The sequence below is a fragment of the Gekko japonicus genome, unplaced genomic scaffold, assembly GCF_001447785.1.
Source record: "Gekko japonicus isolate JY-2015 unplaced genomic scaffold, Gekko_japonicus_V1.1 scaffold1804, whole genome shotgun sequence".
Classification (NCBI taxonomy): Eukaryota; Metazoa; Chordata; class Lepidosauria; order Squamata; family Gekkonidae; genus Gekko; species Gekko japonicus.
This window is the reverse complement of record NW_015177066.1, coordinates 231817-252750: the sequence shown is the minus strand read 5'-3', so window position 1 is coordinate 252750 and position 20934 is coordinate 231817. Positions and strand designations below refer to the sequence as shown.

The window sequence follows — 20934 nt, the reverse complement described above, 5'->3', positions numbered from 1 at the left end:
GGGTCCTTCCCTCGGCGCCAGCGGGTAAACGAGGGACTGGAGGGGAATGCCACGCTCCAGCACGATCACACCACGGGTGTCTGGAGGCAGCCCATGGCAAACGTTTACTAGTACCTTGGAGGTACTAGTTTTTTCACTCGCATTGTTGGAGGTAAGCCACGGGTGCGCTCCACTTCCCAGATGTTGGGGAGTGATCGCGCCCGGATAATCCGCCCACCATCCGTGCCTCTCCTGCGGCAACTTTGCCATGTGACCGGGGCCTTAGTACCAAAGCCAGACGAAGTGCCTGCAGTGTGTAATCCCCTGGTGGTGTTAAACATACTGCTGGCATCAAATCCAGCATCTGACATGGTTGTGAAGTTATTCAAGAACCATGCTGCCAAGGTTTCTCTAGGCATGCGCCCTTCAACTGCATGCATTCAAGAAGCATCTAAAAATATATACTCTTTGCTTTACTTTGTACCCCCTCTTTAGGGAAAGCAGGGGGAGGGAGGTGACATCTTTAAACTGGGCTTTGGAATCAAATTAGGTAACAAGTGACGTATCAAACCATGCGAGAGAATAAAAACAGCTATATTTCACACTGAATGGACATCATTGCCTTATGACAAACAGAAGCCTTTATTCCACGCTCACTTACCTGGACACCCCTGGCGATTCTTTGCCTGTTTTTTTAAATTGAGAAGTGGTTAGCAGCACAGACCATGCCCTTTCCAGGACAATTCTGGTCTACTGAACTCAGAACCATGGCAAGCTATTTATATATAGCAAAGTGCAATTTAACAACAGATTAATAATAAATAAAGGCACGATCCAGCCTGCAGGCAAAGACATGTAGAAGGGCTCATCAAAGAATGGAAAGTAACCTTCCCATCCCACCCTGGCATCATGCCAGGTGTGCTGCCAGTACCTGGTCATTCCAGTAAACTGCATTCTTCCCATTCCTCACTTGCTTGTCCTGCAGGAGCAGCTTACAGATGAGCACACGAAGTTGCCTAATACCAAGCCAGACCTTCAATCTATCAAAGTCAGCACTGTCTACTCTGGACTAGCAGTGACTCACCAGTATCTAAACTAGGTCTTTCACATCATCCACTGTCTGTACCTTTTTCACTGGAGATGCTGAGGACAGAACCTGGGATCTTGCGCATGCAACGCAGGTGCTCTACCACAGAGCCGCAGCTCCACTCCAATGATTTACCCCACTTTAAACAACTTTTTTGAAATTCATTAGCATACAGAATCAGCATGACTTCCATTACTAAAACAGAACACCTTAAGAATACATCTCTAATTTCTAGAAAATCAGTAACGCCCCAAAGAGAGTGGCCTCTGGCAAACAAAATTTGCCTAGACTATGATCCCACATTCATTTGGCGCAAGAACAGGCAGAGGGATAAGAAATTCTAAGTGATACTCCTTTGGGTAAGGTTTGCATTAGGGCCAAGGGAAAAAAAACCCACTAAATTTTCAGTTTGCCAGGAATTCTTTTAATGACAGAATTTAAAAAAAGACCAAACACAGCTTATTTCAACTGCTTCTTTTAAACAAATGGTCTGTCTTAATTGTTTACAAATACTGTATAGACAACGCCTTCTTGTACTGCACAACCAATAAATACAAGAATGACTTTAAATGTCTAAGTGTCTTTAAATTTCTTTGAAAATGTGCCTAAACTTTCACTTCCTTGAAATTAGAACATTCCCCAAACAAAAAAAGACCTGCAGCTAGGTTTGAACTTAAATACAAATGGCATCTGCAATTTAAAAGATTCCATTTTTTAATTTTTTTTAGAATTCGTCCAATAGCATCTCCTTCAGAGATCATCATGTTCACAAAATAGTCGAATGACAATATCATCAAATTGACTAACTGGAAAGGGCTGCAATCCTGCACAGAGTTATTCGGGCAGAACTTCCAAATAGGTCCATAGGACTAATCTGTACTATAACCAATGGCAGTATTGCACAAAAAAGGAGTTACCGAATATACAGAAGTATACACTTTACCATAATCAATTATGCGTAGCAGAAGGTGACACCTGCAATTAATTCCAAAAGGTACAAAAGAGGGGGGGAACCTGAATTACAGAAAAGAAAGTCATTTATTTAATGAAAAACTAGAAGTTAATAAAAATTAGCAAATACACAAAAATGTACACAAGAACAGCAGCAATACTATGTAGTGACTCGGGAGTGGGGTCAGCCGGGGAGGAGGAGGGAGAAAAAACGGTCAGACACCAGACCGCCTTGCATGGCTTGTCAGTCAAAAGGAAAAAAAAGAACACAAATGAAACACAAAACAGTTTTCCTTTTCAAAACGTACAATCAATCTACAAACAAGTTTAGAATTATTTTACAACACTTTTCCGTAGAATCGATTCTTAATACAAAAAGATGCCCATTTTGGGTATAATATATATATACACACATATATATATATTTCAGTGGTTTACTGCTGACTTACTTTTAAATATATTAGTGTTATTACATGCAACTTGTTTCCTGTACTTTCCACAGCCTTTCCATTAATTTACTTTTCATATGCGCCAACCTCTCCCTATTAAACTGTTCATATCTGGCAGCCAAAGATGTTTACCTTGATTTCTATGAAACTGAATGCAATGGTGGGGGAGAGGGGATCCCCACCACCACCAGACACTGGCCTCAAAATGTTGGGTTGCGGTCTCAACACATTGAAATCGTCACGTTGATGCCTAAATTGCCGTTCTCTGCAAAAAGCTGCGCGATGCTGGTGTCGAAGACTAGACAGTCACTATTCATTATGGCGGTCGCAATCCCTTCGTGAATTGATCGAGGTGTTGCTTCCCAAGTCAATCGCCGCCTGTGACCGTTCAGCTCGAGCCGGTAAGCAAAATTTTCAGCTTGCTTCCGCGTTCCTATCAGCTGTACGATTGCAAAGAACTGCTGGTGACCATCGTACTTCTCCTGTTTCTCCAACACCAACATGAAATGGAAGCCAAAACAAGACTGCATCATAACCCAGTCAACAGCACCAGGAAGGTTAATGTCTGTAGCAAGGAAAACAATATCTTCTCCCTGTAGCGTCGTGATTGACTTATGCTGGTGCATGAGATGGGGCATGACAGCATCCAGAGATCCTTGCCACTTACAAGAAGCACCAGGGCACGGACATGAGTAAGGCCTAAATTCGCAAAGCTCTTCGTGGTCTGCTTTCTCAGTGTGAGGCAAAGTTATCTCACAGCCAGAGGAGGCGTATTTACAAGGAAACAGTACAGAGTTGGCAACTTTCTCCATAGCCAAGTTACGAATAGAGCCCAATGGGCCTCGGCAAGTCGGACAGCACGTGAGTTTGGGACGACAGTTGCTACAGACGAGGTGGCCACTTTGGCACTGCAGAATAGGTGGCAGTACATAGTCAAAACACACGGGACACTCAAATAGGCTGGCCAAGTCATTGTTGGATGCGGTGGTGCCAGTCAATGCAGGTACCCTCTGGGATGGTGTACACTTGGAGGTACCCGTAGGAAGTGCTGTAGCAGTCTGACGGCTCATTTCTGTAATAAAAACAAAACAAAAAATAAATTGAGCACAAAGGGGGGGAAATAAACAACGTAACATTTATCAGTAAGTACTATCATTCATGGAGAAAAATCAGAGAGAATACGTATCATAAGTATGACAATACACAATGCTGTCAATGTTTAACAGTAACTTTCCCTGCAAACAAAACTCGACTTGGGATCTGTGTCAAATATAACGACCAGTACTGTGTGTTAACTTGTGGGTTCTGTAGAATTCCAGTATATTTAACTGTCTCTACACTGCAGCCAAAGTATCCATGCAGAACTGGTTACGGATCTTACATGACGATCACCACATGGACTCAAGAACAGGGAAATTCAGATGGAGTTTCTACATGGAGACACACTGGCTACTGAACTCTTGAATTTGAAAAGTGATGGGAGCAAAGATACTCATGGACTCCAGAACACTGGGGATTTGTTTTTTGCATCCTGCTTCCATAAAACGTGTGATTCGTAGCCACACCCCGAACAGCACAGGGCACTGCAGGCCTATAGCCATAATCGTATCACCAGAACTGTAAGCAAAGCCTATCAGTAACAGCAATATCAAAGACTTGACCAATGTTGGCTTGCTTTACTGCATTTTGTTTACTCCACATAGAGGAAAACCTTAGGCAAGCAGCAGCGGACCACTGCTAATGATCTTGCTGAAACATAAATAAGGTGGTGCTTGCCAACGTAAGAAAATCCAATTAGCAACTTGTTGAGTACCAATCTACGGGCCTGTATCATGGTACATTCAGAGTGCTTACTCCACACCCCCTTGGCATAATTAGCCATTTTGCTAAGCTACATTTTCAGCGCAAAAGATCACCTTGGCAATGAGCACTCAGTAAAGCAAGCAAGCGAGTCACGAGGAAAGAGAAGGAAGGCATCTTCAGGGAATGTGTCAACACACACTATGCTTATTACTGGGGGGGGGGGGTGTCCCCCAGAAAGGAAAGCAACATTTTAAAGCGCAAAAGGCCTCAATAGTTTGTACTTGTCATACTACAAAGATAATGGCTCACACTTGGTTTTTCATATTAAGTCAAAATATTTTAGAAACTGATCTCTTTAGCCATCTGACTACACTTTTGTTGGCTGCACTGCTATTGGATACTAAGGGAATGCAGCTAACCTCAACAGTCTGTTTGGGGTTAACCCTTACAATTCATGTTGAAAAGCTTACAAAGCAATTTTTAGCACACACAGGGGGGAAAAAGTTTATAAGGTTTAATTAATCAACTGGCTGAATTAAAGTATTTAAATGGAAAAGATTTCCTTAATCAGGATTGCAGATATTTTTTTTTACACTTTGGGGGTATTAATTTTTTTTTTTTTTGCATGGCTAACAGGCACCATCTTAGAAGAGGAAACACACCTTTTTTCTTCAGTACTTTATTTATATGTGTGCATATTTAATCAAGACACTAACATACATATTATTAATGGACTAGGCTCTCTTTAATCTGGAGACTATCCTAAGGAAATTTATATGAATAATCCAATGTGGGAAGAACCAAATATTCACTTTGATGTCTGCACCTTGTAAGCTCCCACCCATTACACACGAGCAACACCACACCCTTATGGACAAGCTCAACCACTCCCACACATTGCAAATCACATGTGCAATAGCTTGTCAATCTTGAATGATTTAGAAGCCAGACTCAATACATCCACTCACTAACAGCTATTCCTCCAAACTAGCTTAGTGATCCTATCAAAACTTGGCTTCAACAATATGCCTGAAAGTACAAAAGGACATATTTTAGTAAGGTATTAGAAATCATTCAGTTTACCAAGCAGTTGTTCAAGTGTTACTTGTATGGAACAATTCCCACAACAGTTCAATAAGAATGCAACCACAGACCCAACAAGTGTTCAGTACTCTGCTAATGAAGCTGATCCTAAGAACGTTATGTGGACAAGCCGCTCCAATGTACATTTTTGATGTCTATGTCCACAGGAGCACCCACAAGCTAATTAGGAGTGCCAAAAGTTCCCTCAGAAATACTGTATCAGGTTTGTTCCTTAGAACAGAATACGAAGTACTATAACTTTCCACTTATTCAATTTAGAATTATTTACTTTACATGATCTTGGGCTGAGCTCACACAGAACAACAATTTTAGCAAAGTTTCATTGGCAGACATGAAGCCTCAGAGAGGCCTGGGAATAGTAACTACCTGATCATTAGGATCTAATTTAAATTGGTTTTACCAAGTGTGCTTTGCAAGCATATTTTGTAAACACCACAAAGCCAATGATTAGCTCCCAACATATCAGAACTTCAGCTAGCTTTTTTCTGTTTCGAATTTACCTATACTTGATTGTTAACACCATAAGTCTTGGTTTTAAAAGAACACACACCACCCAAACTCAATGTGAAACACAACGGAAAAATTATTAACTACAATGGCTGTGTTCATATTAGCACTTTATTACTGGTCAGCAGCTGAGTTAGCCTTGCTAATGTAGTGTTCACCCTTCAATGCTGATAATTTAGTGTTACTACAAAATCAGATTTAAGTATCCTGATGCAGCAGAACAAAAGGTACAGTGAAGCTTCAGACCCATCCACTAATAATGAATTATTTTTGCATATACAAACATTTCTGTGCTTCCTTACAAAGGGCACAGACAGCAATTTCTTTGCAAAACATAGATAGCTAGGCAATAACTAGAAACAATTCAACCTAGACTGAACTGCCTGCACTGGCAGGCCAGAAGAGAAACAGTTAATCCTGAAGTCATTGTGGGGGTACAATTAAACGAAGAATGAAAAAGCTCTACTTTCATGGGTGACCATTTACGACTTGAACTTCTCTCTTAGCCTTTTATCACAATGTACTTGGATCTTTTTTTTTATTTTTGGTAAGCAACAATTAGTTACACTTATGATTACTGACAGAAGGACCATGAGCCCAGTAACAATTCTGGCTCTTGGTTTAGACCTTGTCTTGCAACTTCAAACTAGCAGAACAAAATCTAAGTCATCACCTGCTGTTATAAAAACTGAAATGAGAAAAATTAAGCTTCAAGTTAATTTTCAATAATGCCTGTATCTGTAAGGCCATATTTAACATCCTACATTAATTCCAAAATATGAGCAAATAGCTGGGAGTTGCAGCCATTGCCAATGTCACCAATCCAAACGCTTATACATCAAGAGGAGCAAGACCGATCAGTATCAGTATACATGAATATGCAACAGCCTATTTTGGGTGTTGGAGCTCTGAACTCTATAGAAGGAGGCTCCAGGGTAGTCAAGGAGTCACTGTTCTGCATATCTTCCCACAAGCTACAAGGTGTAAATAAGGGTCAGATCTTGCCCAATTATGGAACAAATCACAAAAGTTCAGTTAAGAATAAGTGCATCTATTCTCTGATTGCACTTAAACTTCCCATCATCCCTCTATCAGTACAGGGAAAAATCTACAGAACTCTACCATGCTTTCTCTAAAAAAACTCTTCGTTTTAACCATGCTTCTCTCTACTTTTCAACTTTACTAGGTGGATAAGTACTTGGTAGGGCTTCTGGAAGAAAAATGCACTGGCATTTGAACCAGGAACTGCTATCACATGGTTCTGCTGAAAAAGTGTTTCCAACAGTATGCCAAACACAAAACTCTTGAATTCTTGTGACAGTCTGCAAGTCCTCTGGGATCTTACTAATCACTGATGTGCACAGAATAACAATGACAGTTTAAGAATTTCTACCTTTTCTTTTGTTGGTTTTGTTTCCTGGCAGACATGTATCAAGGACTCCTTTCCACGCATATAAAAAACTGAAGGCGGATTTCCCCGTCATGAGGAGCAGAACAGCTCATGGCGTTTCTCCATAGAAACAAAAACACTCCACAACAGAGGCCCCTCCTAGAAACTCCAGGCTTGGAGGCGGCCAGCGCTAATACCGTAATCAGAACGGAGCAAAAATCCACGCGAAGAGGGCGCGCACTGAAAAAAGCAAGGTCGTTCCAATCCAACTTCCCACTCCAAGCAAAGTTTCCAAAGTAATCCAAAGTGAGGACCCACGGAAAGGAGAGGAGAAAACTGAACGAAGCTGGAGATGTCGACAGTCTCCGGCGTTATTCACTCTGCTCAGCAAGTTTCCCTAAAATGGATTCTGAAATTCCACCACCCCCCAACAAAAAAATAACCCCAAAACCCACACACTCCTCTTGCTCCAGCTACCGATCTACAAGAGCGCCCGGGAATACCGCGGGATCGGGCGTCCAAGCGCAAACTGACAGCGAAGAGGCGAGGGGACGAGGCGGACACAGTCAAGGCAGAAGAGGGAACTCCAGATTTCAGTCCGGTGCCTCGTGTGGCCAAACCATTGGCTGTCCGAGGAAGCCTGAGCTTGCTCTACTCCCGCCCGCTCCCAGCGCCAGGGTGGGAGGGGGAGAAGGAGGCGGTGGCGGCCCGCCTCGGCCCAAAGAGGGAGGGAGGCTGGCTTGGCTGCCTGTCGGGCGTATCAGCCTCACATGACCAGCCGGACTCAGCTTGCAGCCAGCTAACGCAGGCATCCACCGAAGCAAGGCTGCTTAGCGCAGCAGAGGAAGCGCCGGGAAGAGGAGGGGCGCCCTCCTTCCGTTGCCACGCACTGCAGCCCCAGGTCGCAGCCCAGCTACGAGACAGCGACGCCCAACCAAGGGCTGGCGCACCGACCCAGCCGGCTGCTCCCTCCACGACGGAACGATGAAGCCGCTGCCGCCAGCAGCCGACCGACTACACTCCATTATCTCTCCTCCCTGCACCGCAGGAGGGCTGCCGAAAAGAAAGCGGCAGGAAAGCTGACAAGTTGCTAGCTAGCCCAAGTCAGCGTTATGGCACCGATCTGTGCAATAAAGCCCTTTCGCTGTAAGCATCGTTGGTATTTCACTGCATTAGGAGCACGGAGATGACGCTGCGACTTATGAAAGTCACACCAAGGAGAGCTTAAAAAAAAACAACCCAACAACCTGAGAACTGAGAAAATGAGTGGAAAACTCTGAGGTCTTGCAAGTAGTCACCAGCCTAATCTAAACAGAGGGGACTGCACACAATAAACTGTTAATAGTCTGTGCTTCAAAGATTCCAGAACTTGCCCTTAACCCACACTCTGTACCAAGGAAAGTGAGAGGGTGCCATACCGCCTGGGGCCATAGGTTGCATGTTCTGCAGTAAACAAAAGCAGACAGTTACCATATACAAAATGCCAATCATAGCACCCGCCACAACACACTATACAGCGATGACACACGGAGGAAACAACTGCAGACCCTGAAGAATCCTAGAACTATTTTCCTAACAGTTAAAACGTTTCAGGAATGTATACGGATCATTAACTAACTTGTGATGTTACAGACAGCTACCAAGCGTGTTCATTATCCTGCAAGCAAACTGGATATTAGAAAGGGGGGGGGAGGCCTGGGGGAGTGGAGAAGCACCTTGGCTGGTCAAAGACTACTGCAGCCCGTTAGCATTTCCACAGCGGGAGGTTTGGGTAATTCACAAAAAGGCTGCAGCTCCTAGCAGCTAACAAGCAGGATTCATTTAAAAAACACCCCTCCTTTAAGGCAATACAATGCTGCCAACCCCTCCTCCAAACCAGCACCAAAGTTGAGTTTCTCCTTTCCCAATCACCCATGTTGACAGACTGGACACATCAAAACTATAGCCATTTTTTGCTCTTAAGATAAAATCTGAAACCTTAGATTGCAAGAGGCATTTAGACACATTTTTGCTCTTAAGATAAAATCTGAAACCTTTTGCAGATTGCAAGAGTTATTTAGACACATTTTTTCCTACACATCATAATACTGACCCAAGCCTGCAAATACGCAGAGTACCTGCTTTGACATCATTGTCCAGACAAGATCTGGCACGTTCAACCAGTCATTATGCTCGTGTAACATATCAGATATTTCTCAGGTTAAAGTCTACTATGCTTCAGTTCACTAGCAAATGTACTTGCATCCAAATTTGTTCTTAAACAGAACTTCAGTAACACCGGACAATGTTAGCCTGTTTCATATACAAGATTAATTACACAAGGGACAGTTCAAAATGTTTGCCTAGATGATTTCTTTGCAACCCACCAATTACAGAGAAGCCTGCATAATACACCATGACACACATGAATACCTACAATTCTATGGACTGCTGGGGTTTGTAAGATGCAACATATGCCTTAAGACTGTGTATGTCACCTGTTTTCCTAGTAATAAAGTAATAATAAAAAGTGCTAATGAACCAATGTAGTTTGAGCAGCTATTTTCTGAATTAGATAAAGGTAACTCAGTGGAGGAAATTAGCTTGCTTTAAATCCTGTCATTCAGAAAACTTCAATTTACGTTTCAACTTTTAACTTTATATGTGTCCTGCTCACATGGAGGAGTTGCCGCACTAAAGACATGGATGATAGGCGGATTTTCAGTGCGCGATCACACCGCAACATCTGGGAAGCGCAGTACACCCGTGGCTAACCTGTGGCTCCTCACCGAAGATGCGGAGTAAAGAACTACCGCATACAATGTACTAGTTTCCGGAAAATGCAGGGCAAGGGCGGGCGTCTGATCACGTTTCCGCTTGAATCCTGTGGCATCTGGTGCCCGTCCATGTCCCGTCGCAAACCGGATGTTGTTGGTTTTTTTAAAAAAAAAGTCTCCACAGGATGCGCTTGCTTGATCGTGCGCATGCGCAAACGTCGGTGAGAAAAAAAATCCCCCTTGCCACGGAAGCGGCACCTAGCGATTGCCAGTGTGATCACGCCGCGCCACTTCTTTGCCGCACTTCAGGATAGCTGTGTGATCAGCACCTAACGGCATACCACGCGAGCTCCACGGGACATGTGATCAGGCTGCCGTGCTTTACTTTGCTCCAGGGCAAACAGCCACGCCTCACCCTCACATTATCTGGCCCGTGTGATGTGACCAGGGCCATGCTACATTAAAAAGGAAATGTTTAGTGACATAAATTAGCTTCTATTAACAAAGATACAAAACAATAGCATACATAGCTGCAATATCATCCACATAGAAGCTATCTACTTCAATTGTTTCTTCCCATCTGATATCCATAAGTAGGTAGATTAAAAACTATAACTGCTGGGATGTTAATCCAGTGGTTTTTTAAAAAGTTATTACAATGAAACGTCTCATACTTGAAAGGGCAGATGCCATGAAAGGTGTTTGTGAACAAGACCCTTTCGGCATTTAACAATGGACTGCTGACACTTACCTGTGTTACCCGCCCATGCCATCTCCTTATTGTGTGGCTACTTCCAGAAGAGAATTTAGAAGTCTACTACATGTACAGATGTCACCAAGAAGTATACACTGCAAAGACAGCCACACAAGGGCTAGCTTAAGACAACAAGCAAGTTTGCCAGCAGGTTTGCCAGTTTCAGCAACTGCAGCTAAACGTGAAATTTCCTGTTCTCATACTATGATAGAACATGCATATGTAAGGAATTTTTGAGTCCCTATAAGTAGCAATCTGGGGGTTTAGGGAAGCTGATGCCTTTTACTTTCAAAGACCTCGGTTATCTAACCCAGTCTCAGAAGCTTAGCAGGGTCAGCTCTGGTTAGGACTTGGATGGGAGACCACCAAAGAGGTCCACAGTTGCTATGCAGAGGCAGGCAATGGCAAACCACCTAACTTGCCCTGAAAGCCCTGGTTCCCAAAGTGGGCAATACCACTGGAACGATCCAGGTGCAGATCCACAAACTGCATCCTTTTGTCCACTTTTTGAAGGTAGATTTCCAGGAGGGCGTCGAGTAACTTTTTTTCTGAAAAGGGGGTGGTAGGCCAAATAAGTTTGGGAACCTCTGCCCTAAAAGGTTGCCATAAGGCCACTGTGAGCCAATAGCAAAGGCGCGGGGGGGGTCCCACGTCCAGAGAATCTCAGTTAATGTTTTTCCAGGGTCAGAGTAACTTAAAACTTCTTACCAGTACTGTCTGTCTCAGAAGTCTCAAGATGTGAAGTGTACCTCCCATATTCTGTTACTTTCACCCCAGCCTACTCCCAACACAATCCTTCACAACCAATAGCACTTGCTCGGGATTCTGTCTTTTGTCATCTGCTAGGAGCAGGGTCTTTTCAGTAACAGCCCCAGTTTTGTGAAATAACCTGGAAGCTCATGAAACTTTGTCTCTCGGTTCCTAATGGAAGCAGTAAAAACATTTTCTGCTTTGACAGCCTTTTGTTGCTGCTGGTTAGCAGTAGTTAATGTGTGTACCCACGGACAGCAGTCTCAGACTCTAAAGCATTGTTAGTAATGCACAGCAGTGGCCAACCTTTTTGACAAACATGCCACCAATCAAATCCGGAGTTTGAGACACTGCCAATCTAATGCATGCTACAGTACATATACAGTCTTGCCTTATTTTCTTCTGGTCGACTGAAGCAGAGGAGTAGAGCAGCACTGGCACAAGCTCAAGTCCGACTCTATGTCACAGCTCTGTGTTGACCTCTCCTATCTTATCCAGGAGTGCCAGAAACCTCAATACCCGTTCCTCTGAGGCATCCATGTAGCAAAATAACCAACAATGCTATAGCTTTCCATATTGTCTTATTTTTGCAGGATCAAGTATGGTTTAGAGAACCAGTTTGGTGTAGTGGTTAAGTGCGCGCATTTAATCTGGGAGAACCGGGTTTGATTTCCCACTCCTCCCCTTGCAGCTGCTGGATGACCTTGGGCAAGCCATAGTTCTGTCAGAGCTGTCCTTGAAAGAGCCATTCTTGAAAGATCTCTCTCAGCCCCACCTACCTCACAGGGTGTCTGTTGTGGGGAGGGGAAGGAGTTTGTAAACTGTTCTGAGACTTTGAGTGAAGGGCAGAGTAGAAACCCAATCTCTTCTTCTTCTCTTCTTAGACTCTGCACTGGTAACGTGAGGGTTGGTTCTTACTCATTTCGTTATTTAAAAGGGACATCCACTAGTCATGTTTTATGTTACACAATTGTGTGGATATGTTGGAATCCTCTCTCAAGGAAAAGGCAACATGTCAGCTTGAAGCAGAGTTATAAATAAATGAACATACTGAAATCTTATGCTTATCTACAGGGGTTTTTTTTGGTAAAGCAATTTGAAATACATGATGAGATCAGCATGCGAATCCCTGCTCCACCACAAGCATTTATGCGCAAGCCCAACAGCATTAATCTAGAGGCTTATATGATGCAAGAACTAGTAAGTGTTCCTTGCATCACAAAGAGGTTGATAAACAGAGTTACTTAACAGATAATAGTGAGCAAAGGGACCCAAGTCAAGTGGCTGGTGATGACTTGGTAAAGACCAAGTGTACCATGCCTAAGAAATCGCTAACCTTATTCTGCATTGTAAGTGTTCTTGGCTGATTTTAAAGGTTAAGTATACAAACTACATACCCAGGCAGAAACATAAATGCATTTCTAGTAGGTGTTCTCAGTGGTGACTCAACGTTGGAACGCTTTGCCCCCACTCCAGATTCCCCAAATCCTTCACCTATACATCACCTGAGAATGACACTTCCCCCCAAAAAAACACATTTTGTTAACATGTTTGCTGCCTTCACATCTAATGACATAAATAAGGCTCACATATTGTCAATCATCTTCTGCCACAACTTCTCCAAGAAAGTCTGAAAACTGGATGGTTTGAAAAATACTTTTCAGTGACTCCTCACTCTTTCAAAAGCTACAGTTTCCCAAGTCCTTAAGATGTTTTATGTGGCAGTTTTATATATGTTTGCTTCCAATTAAAGCTGTGGTCTTACCTACACTTTCTCCAAAGCAAGTTCCACTGAGATGAATGTGACTTTCTTCCAATAAAGTTAAGAACTGTAAGTTACATTAGAGCTCAAGAGTTAAGAGCTTTCTTTTCTTTACATTATTTTCTAGCCTCATAGGTGTAGATACTATTCAGTTTGTGATACAGATGTTTTTAATATGGTATTCAGTGTTGCCCCAACATCATATACAATACTCCTCTAACCTGGTTTGTATATCTAAGCTATGCCATGCAAATTGCTCTAAGGCACTGCAGTCATGTTTTATTGTTTGGGTCTTAACGGTGAAACTATCTCTGCTTATATATGAGCTTCAGTCAGGACTAAAGTCCCTGAATTGTAAACATCCACATTCCTAGAAGCTTAAAAAACTGATACAGGCATCTAAAAAGCAGAAATGCTCATTTGGCCTAGTACAAGCAGCATCTAGAAATCCAGAGCAGTTATTAGAGCTCTAACACTGGCCCAAGATTGTGGAATATTGGGTTAGAGCCTGTCTACCATGTATGGAAGTACAGCTTCCCTGCCTTGCCCCAAGCCAGAAATTCCCCTTGAAGTACTGCTCCTGTGGGACAGAAACCTTCATGAACAGTATGAGGGGGGAGTTGGAGGACTGTCACTGGAGAAGAAAGATGGCAAAAATCCCCGCCCCAAATCATTTTGACAGCCTCTAACCTATTGTGTTCCAGGTGGTCGGCCGTGTTGGTCTGAAGCAGTAGAACAAATTTAGAGTCCAGTGGCACCCTTAAGACATACTTATCAAGGCCCCCATAATCCATCCAGTAGTGTTTCATTGACTGCATCCATTTGGGATATCAGGGACTCCTTGATTTTCACAAGCAGACACCTCACAAGGGACATATGTTGCCAGAGGCGCTGCCTTTTACTCTTGGGTAGCCCCAATAGCAGGGGCACCCCATTTCTAACCTGATCCAGAGACCCACAAAATTCAGGCCAAGGAAGGCACTCTTGGTTCTGAAACACAGAGCTAGCCACAGCTCTGAAAAAGGGCTCTCCATTTTCAGGTGACAGGCAACCTCAGAGCAAGCGTCCTGTCTTCCCCCTCCACCCAGCAGAGATTATGCTTATGGAATAACAATGAGTTCTAGCAGGTAAAGTATCTACATTTCTAAAGTCTATTTAATTCTTTGTCTGAATACTTGTCTTTTCTACTCTGTCCCTCAAGATACCGGGATAAACCAATCAAACATTCAAATTATTAACAATCCTTCCTGACGCTAATCAGGGACGTCTCCCACCTTTTGTTTACCCTGGCCAGGACCATTAGTGGTCAGATAATACATTCAACTAGCCACCCAGCACCTGGCTTCTATTGTTAAAACCAAACCCTGACTCTCTGGAAGCTCACTGGTCACATCTAGGCCTTGCCCATCCTGATGCCACACACCCCTGGGACTCATCATTGGTCCAAGAAATCTATTGTTCTCACCTGAGCCCAGCCCCCAGGACCAGCCATTGGTCTGCACTGTCTTTCATAGGGTCTGCACTGTCTTTCATATCCCAGTGTAAACATGGCCTCAGCCTGTGTGTTTTCTGCCATAATCCAAAATGTCAGTCCACCCCTAAGCTCTCTGAGTTTAGGCCACAATCCATCAACCTCTGCACATCTGGACCAGGTTGTATAACCCCTCTATAAACTATCACCTCTGCTTCCTTAGTTCTATAAATGTGTGTGTGGTTGTGTATTGTTTGAATGATATATATATATTCCCCAGTAAAAAGACATTATATTTTACTGAATCCAGTCTCTGTGTCTGTTCTGGTGTTTACAGCAAAGGTGGGACTTCTGTATACATTGGTGAGAACCCAAATTTGCCTATTGCCAATTAATAATCATAACTTCCCCTAGACTAATTAATAATTCAAGGCAATTTGGCTAACACATATACAAAATAAATGCCATAAAAATGCAGTGAACATATATGCTTGCATTGGTGGCTATTATCAAATGTAACCATCTGCCAAACAATTAATCAAAGCATGTGAATCCAAATGAATCAAAAAGGCCTTTTCAAGATGCGCTTGTACAAAACAAAAATGTTAAAATCTTCAAAAAAAGCAAATACTAACACTGAAATGAGACTTGTTTAGTGTATGTGCAATTGAATAACAAACCATATATTCTACTATAATGCAGTACACAACGTTATCATCTTAAACATTATGGCCAGGCTCCTAAAATTGATTTGAATTATCCTGTATCTCCAAAAGGGAATCAGACTTCCGTTTCTTGAACAACCCCCCTTCAACCACATGGCACCTCCCCTTTTTAAAAAAGAGTGAAGTTTCAAACACTGCTGGAATTTAGCATGGGGAAGTAAGCTGTTCAAAACTGGGGAGGGGGCCTAAAAGAAGAGGTTGGATTTATAACCCGCCCTTCACTCAGAGTGGTTTACAAACTCCTTTCCCTTCCCCTCCCCACAACAGACACCCTGTGAGATAGGGCAGGGCTGAGAGAGCTCTGAGAGAACTGCTCTTTCAAGGACAGCTCTGGCAAAACTATGGCTTGCCCAAGGTCATTCCGCAGCTGCAAGTGGAGGAGTGGGGAATCAAACCTAGTTCTCCCAGACTAGAGTCTGCACACTTAACCACTGCACCAAAAGGCACCAAACTAGTTCCTTGGACCCAGGTGCCATGTTCTATGCATCTTCAAGCACCACAGAAGCAACAGCGACACATGCCAGTACAGAGTGCAGAGGCCTGCCATTTAGAAATCCCCAACACAAAGAGATAGCATCTCTGTTAATGAACTCTTCAAATTAGGCTTACAACTTGACCCATAAAACATATTCTGTTGGTGCAAGCTGTAATAAAATTAAAGCACCCATTTGTGAGCTTTAAGGATAATCTCCTGCCTAACTGTACAATTTACATGTTATCTTTTTGCTGGTTCAGCCCACAAAACCAGAACCCTTCCTGATCACTATGACAGCTTCCAAGTTGTAATAAAAATTATAGTCAGAAAGATATGTCTTTGTGGTGAAATTACAGTTTCAAGGTCTGCTGAATCTTATTCCTAAGAGTACTTTTATCATTGTGACTGTTATAACTAACTTTTGACAATAATTAATATTCTTCATCTAGTCTAATTTGTATACTGCAAGTATTTCAATCCCACTTTTTCTATAGTTCTATCAAGATTTATTTGTAGAACCTGTGTGCAAAACAATAGGATAAACACAACCAAGTTTTCTGGGACTCAAAAAGGAAGGAGCGACACCCCCACCCCAACCACTAAAAAAGTTGTGTCGGGTGTCATAGGATCCGCATGTACAAAAACCATGTGGGATGAGAGCAGTGATAAGGAGGAGAATTGGGTGGCACTGAGTGAAAAAGCGGGTTTTAACCCAATGAAGGCTGGACATGACTAAGTCCCCCTGAAATAGATGCCAAGACTGCTAAGCTGTTCCAACAATACTTAAAAGATCAGGAGCAAAATATCAGGGCAACTTTTCCCACTCCCCTCACAGACTGTAATAGCCCATGTACATCGCTCCTGAGTTGTGTTAAGGACTTTTCTTCCAGCACTGGAACAGCAGACCTTGTGGATACTGACATCTGGAGAGAGCATCAATTGTCCCCTTGCATCAGCACTCAAAGTCTTCACCTCCATTCTTTGTTCTGCTCCTGCTCCACAGCATAGAATCAGGCACTTTGATAAATTGAGGGTGGGGGGAAATGTCAACATTATTAGATCAGATGCTCAGAGTGTCTCCAATACCTTAAAGTAATTGAGCAGAAGGAAGTAGATGGAGGGACCAGAGTCGTTTATCAGTACCCTTGACAGTTAAAACTTCCGGAAGGATCTGAACACTGACAGACTAAGGATAACAAATAAGAATAAGACTGCATTGCATGGACTAGTTTTCTGACCTAATAAAGCTGTTATATATGCACTGGTTTGAACTAAATGCAAGTGTTCATTTGAGTAAAAGCTGACTGTTATGCTCTCCCCAGTTAAAGAGAGTTCTGTACTTTGCCCTGTAATATCAGCCAAACTTAAGGCAGTTTTGTAGTTTGCACTATAGCAACCACCTCTTAGTAGGGTCCTTTGCATCTTGATTAGTACAAATACTCAGTTTAGCGTGCTATACACTTCTATTCCTCTGTAATTTTGGAGTAAGAAAATGGAACTTATTCTGCTTTAAAATTCTGAACTAAGCATTTTGTAATCAACTAAAATGTTTTACAGCATGTTTTCCAAAATTGCCACAGATAACTGTAGTATGCCATCTGTAACTTAGATGTGAAGACCATGTTGCAGAACTGGCCCTTCAATTTAGTCCCACTATGATAAATCTATAGTTTTCTAGATTATTACCACACTGGGAAAGAGCAAACAGGCTTCTTGTAAATCCACAGGCAAAATGGCAAGAGAAGAAGTCCTTTAAAGGGCAAAAGAGAAGAAATCCTTTACATCGTTAGGAAACTGTATACCTCCTAGCATTATTTGTTGTCTGTGCATCTTCATAGTGTAGCCAATGTGCGTAGTGCACTATAGCACTTTCAGAAACTCAGCTGTGAACCAGAAGTCCCTGGTTGTATTCTCCTCCTTTGGGATGAACTCACTAGGTGGCCTCAGAAAAGCCATTTCTCCCTTCAGCCTTGGTCCCCCTAACCACACATCTGCAATACAGGGAAAATAACTGACCTATTTCATAGGGAGGCTATAAGGATTACTGAGCACTTAAACTGCGGGTATTATAGCTATTTAGCCTTTTCACTAAAAGGGCTGTTTATACACGTGCTTCAGTGTCTCATGACTTCTGTGCCATTATCCCACTTGTGAACAAACTGACCATGCAGCACTGATGTCAGAACAAAAACAAACATTCCAGTCCTAAAAATATTTACTAGAAAAACCAATGTTTTCATACCAACTTACTTAAAGGCAAGCACATAGTGTTTACATGGAGAACAGGAAGAACTAGGTTGTACCAGGACACTGTAAAACAAAAACTGTGCCTAACGTTGTATTTTTAAAGAGACATATCATTTTATGCAAGTGCACATTGTCATCTTCCACTAAATCTTCTAGAAAACTACCCTCTCTTCCTCTGCATACCACTATTTTCACATACCAGGCAAATAACCTAAGTAAGTCACAACTCAGGGACAATTTCATTAAGCGAAACAAAAACAGAAAGGAGAACGAAAAAGGCATTTTGCATTCAGAACTTCGCGTCTTACATACACCTCCCAGCCGCTTAGCCTCAAATTTATTGAACTCCCCTGTTGCAAAACCAGTCCTGCGCTGTCCCACACTGGACAATCATCAGGAGCCACTTCTGCAGCATATTACAAACACAGTGAGAGTCAGAAAAGCACTTCCATCTACCCAAATTCCTGCCCGGTTGAAGAAACAACATATCATTAGGTACATTCAAAACAGTAGCAATCTGGCAGCCCAGAAAGGGCAGAGCCAAACAAGTAGAGGCATATTTCAAGGAGGGGGTGGGGGAGAGAAAGAAAAGGCGTGTACAATGCCAGAGAGATCAGTCGAGATGGAGAGGGAAGGGGAACAGGATATCCCAGGCGTCTTGGGTGTGTGGGGGGGGGGGGGGGGAAAGCAACAAAAACGCAGCTAAGAAAATTAAAAAGGTCTCTAATATTTGTGTACGCGGGGAAGGTGTGTGTGTGTGAAATGCTCAACTTCTCTCTAGACACCCATCCCTACTTTGATCTCAGGAATTTGGAAGAGGGGGAGCAAAACAGCTAACAGGAATGGGTCAAAAATCCGACTGGGAATGGGAAACGAGGGAAATTGGAGGGTGTGTGGGGGGGGGAGAAACACACATCGTTTTCGTGGGCACAAAGTTTCCTCTCTCAACAACTTTGTGCGGCGGGGGGCGAGAGTTGTATGCGGTCTAATTTTCTCTCTCTCTTCCCCCCCCCCCCCCAAAAAAAGGCGCCCTGCTGCATTCCTGGCCAGGCTTACTTGGGAGTCAGTCCCGCGCAGATCTCGAGGCGCTCTCCTGGCGAGCCAGCCACGCGGGATGGGGCTGGCCGGGTCTGCCTCCAGTCACAAAAGGAAGAGGAAGGCAGCGCGGGGCCTTGGGCCAGCCAGACAACCACCCCGCCTCTCCCCCCTCTCCCCCCTCTCCGAGCGGGGGCCTTGCCAGGGCCTTGCCTAGCTCTGACCCCCACCAGCAGCAGCGGCACCAGCAGCGACGTCTTCTGAGGCGACTCTAGGCCGCGGCGAGGCCTCCTTCGCAGTCTTCCGCCGGGCAAGGCCTCACTCCGCCGCCGCCGCCTCCTCGCCGTGTGCGTTTCTCTCACCCGGCCGGCCTTCCTCGCTCGCTCGCCCGCTCACTCTGGGCCTCACCTGGGCTGGGCGGCGAGCCGCGGCCTGCCTGGCTCCCAGCGACACCCCCGGGATGGCCCCGCGCGAGGTGGTGCGAGAGAAAGGAGGGAGGGGCGGGGGGAAGCAGGGAGGAGGAGGAGGAGGGAGAGAAAACGAGTCGGGCGGGCGCGCTGCGTGGCTCGCTCGCCCCCGATAAGACAAAAGACACCGGGCGGGCGACCAATCCTCACGGGGAGAGGGAGGAAGGGGGAGAGCGCGAGAGGGAAACGGGGAGTGCGCCTGCGCGCCCCCGGCGAGTGAGCGACACAGGAGGAGAGTTTTGTGTCTGAGCGCGCGCGCCTCCCTCCACCCCTCCCTCCACGACAGCGCCGCCCGGGTTGAGAGACAGCCAACCCTCCCCCCCCCACACACACACACAAAACACCCCCCCAGCCCGCCTCTGCCTCGCGCTACATACACGCGCCCCGCCTCCTGCATCCGCGCAGGCGCAGTCGGCCCTCGTAAAGCGAGAGGGAAATTGGCGGGCTTCTCCGCTTCAGTTTTTGCTCCCGCGAGGGGAGGGGAGGAGGGGGAGGCTTCGCAACGTCGTTAGAGTTTTCTTAATTCCCGGGAGGATGTGGTGTTTAAATTTTTCAACCTTTAAAAAAAAAAAAATCTACACAGGCAGGCATACACTATCCGTCGATCGATCTATCATCGTCTCTCTCTCTCTCGCTCTGTGTGCGCGCCTGTATATATATGTGTGTGTGTATATGTATCATTTATTCACCTTTTCAAGCTAATGATCTTCAAGATGGATTTAAAGGCTTCCCTTCTCTCTCTTTTTTTTTTTTATAACAAAAAGGAGAGGGGGATTAAAAAAAATTATTAAGACGCTGAAGGTCAGTAGTTCAGCAGTTCGAGACCCGAGTTGCCGCATGACACAGTGAGCTCCCGTCTCTAGTTCCAGCTCCTGCCAACCTAGCAGTTCGAAAGCAAGAAATTGCAAGTAGATAAATAGGTACCGCTTTGGTGGGAAGGTAACAGCGTTCTGTGCGCCTTGGTGTTTAGTCATGCCGGCCACATAACTACGGAAACGGACAGCGCTGGCTCTTCGGCTTTGAAACGGAGATGAGCACCGCGACTCTAGAGTCGGATTCGACTGGCTTTCGAGCAAGGGAACCTTTACCTTTTTTACTATAGTCTACCTACTGTTATTTATAGTCTACCTACACCAGTTTGGTGTAGCGGTTAAGTGTGCAGAACCTAATCTGGGAGGACCAGGTTTGATTCCCCACTCCTCCACACGCAGCTGCTGGTGTG

The 20934-nt window shown here is 44.2% G+C and overlaps 1 protein-coding gene across 2 annotated transcripts; it reads right to left on the bottom strand.

Annotated features, from left to right (window-relative positions):
- Positions 1 to 220: 220 nt before the first annotated feature.
- Positions 221 to 19333, bottom strand: SIAH1 (siah E3 ubiquitin protein ligase 1). 2 transcript variants are annotated; one of them, XM_015428185.1, is made up of 2 exons: positions 19267 to 19333; positions 221 to 3538 (listed from the first exon to the last, which is right to left on the bottom strand). In XM_015428185.1, exon 2 carries the CDS (start codon positions 3534 to 3536, stop codon positions 2688 to 2690), a length of 849 nt encoding a protein of 282 aa, XP_015283671.1. In that variant the 5' UTR covers positions 3537 to 3538; positions 19267 to 19333; the 3' UTR covers positions 221 to 2687. The 2 variants fall into 2 exon arrangements, with proteins under 2 accessions (XP_015283671.1, XP_015283670.1); XM_015428184.1 differs by lacking the exon at positions 19267 to 19333 and adding an exon at positions 7274 to 7895.
- Between the last annotated feature and the right edge of the window lie 1601 nt (positions 19334 to 20934).

Bases quoted from the DNA above. Each gene is read 5' to 3' on its own strand.
- SIAH1 (XM_015428184.1), bottom strand. From the start codon at position 7,364: ATGACGGGGAAATCCGCCTTCAGTTTTTTATATGCGTGGAAAGGAGTC. The intron at 3,539-7,273 runs GTAGAAATTCTT...TTTTTATTACAG, and splicing joins CAAAACCAACAAAAGAAAAG to AAATGAGCCGTCAGACTGCT.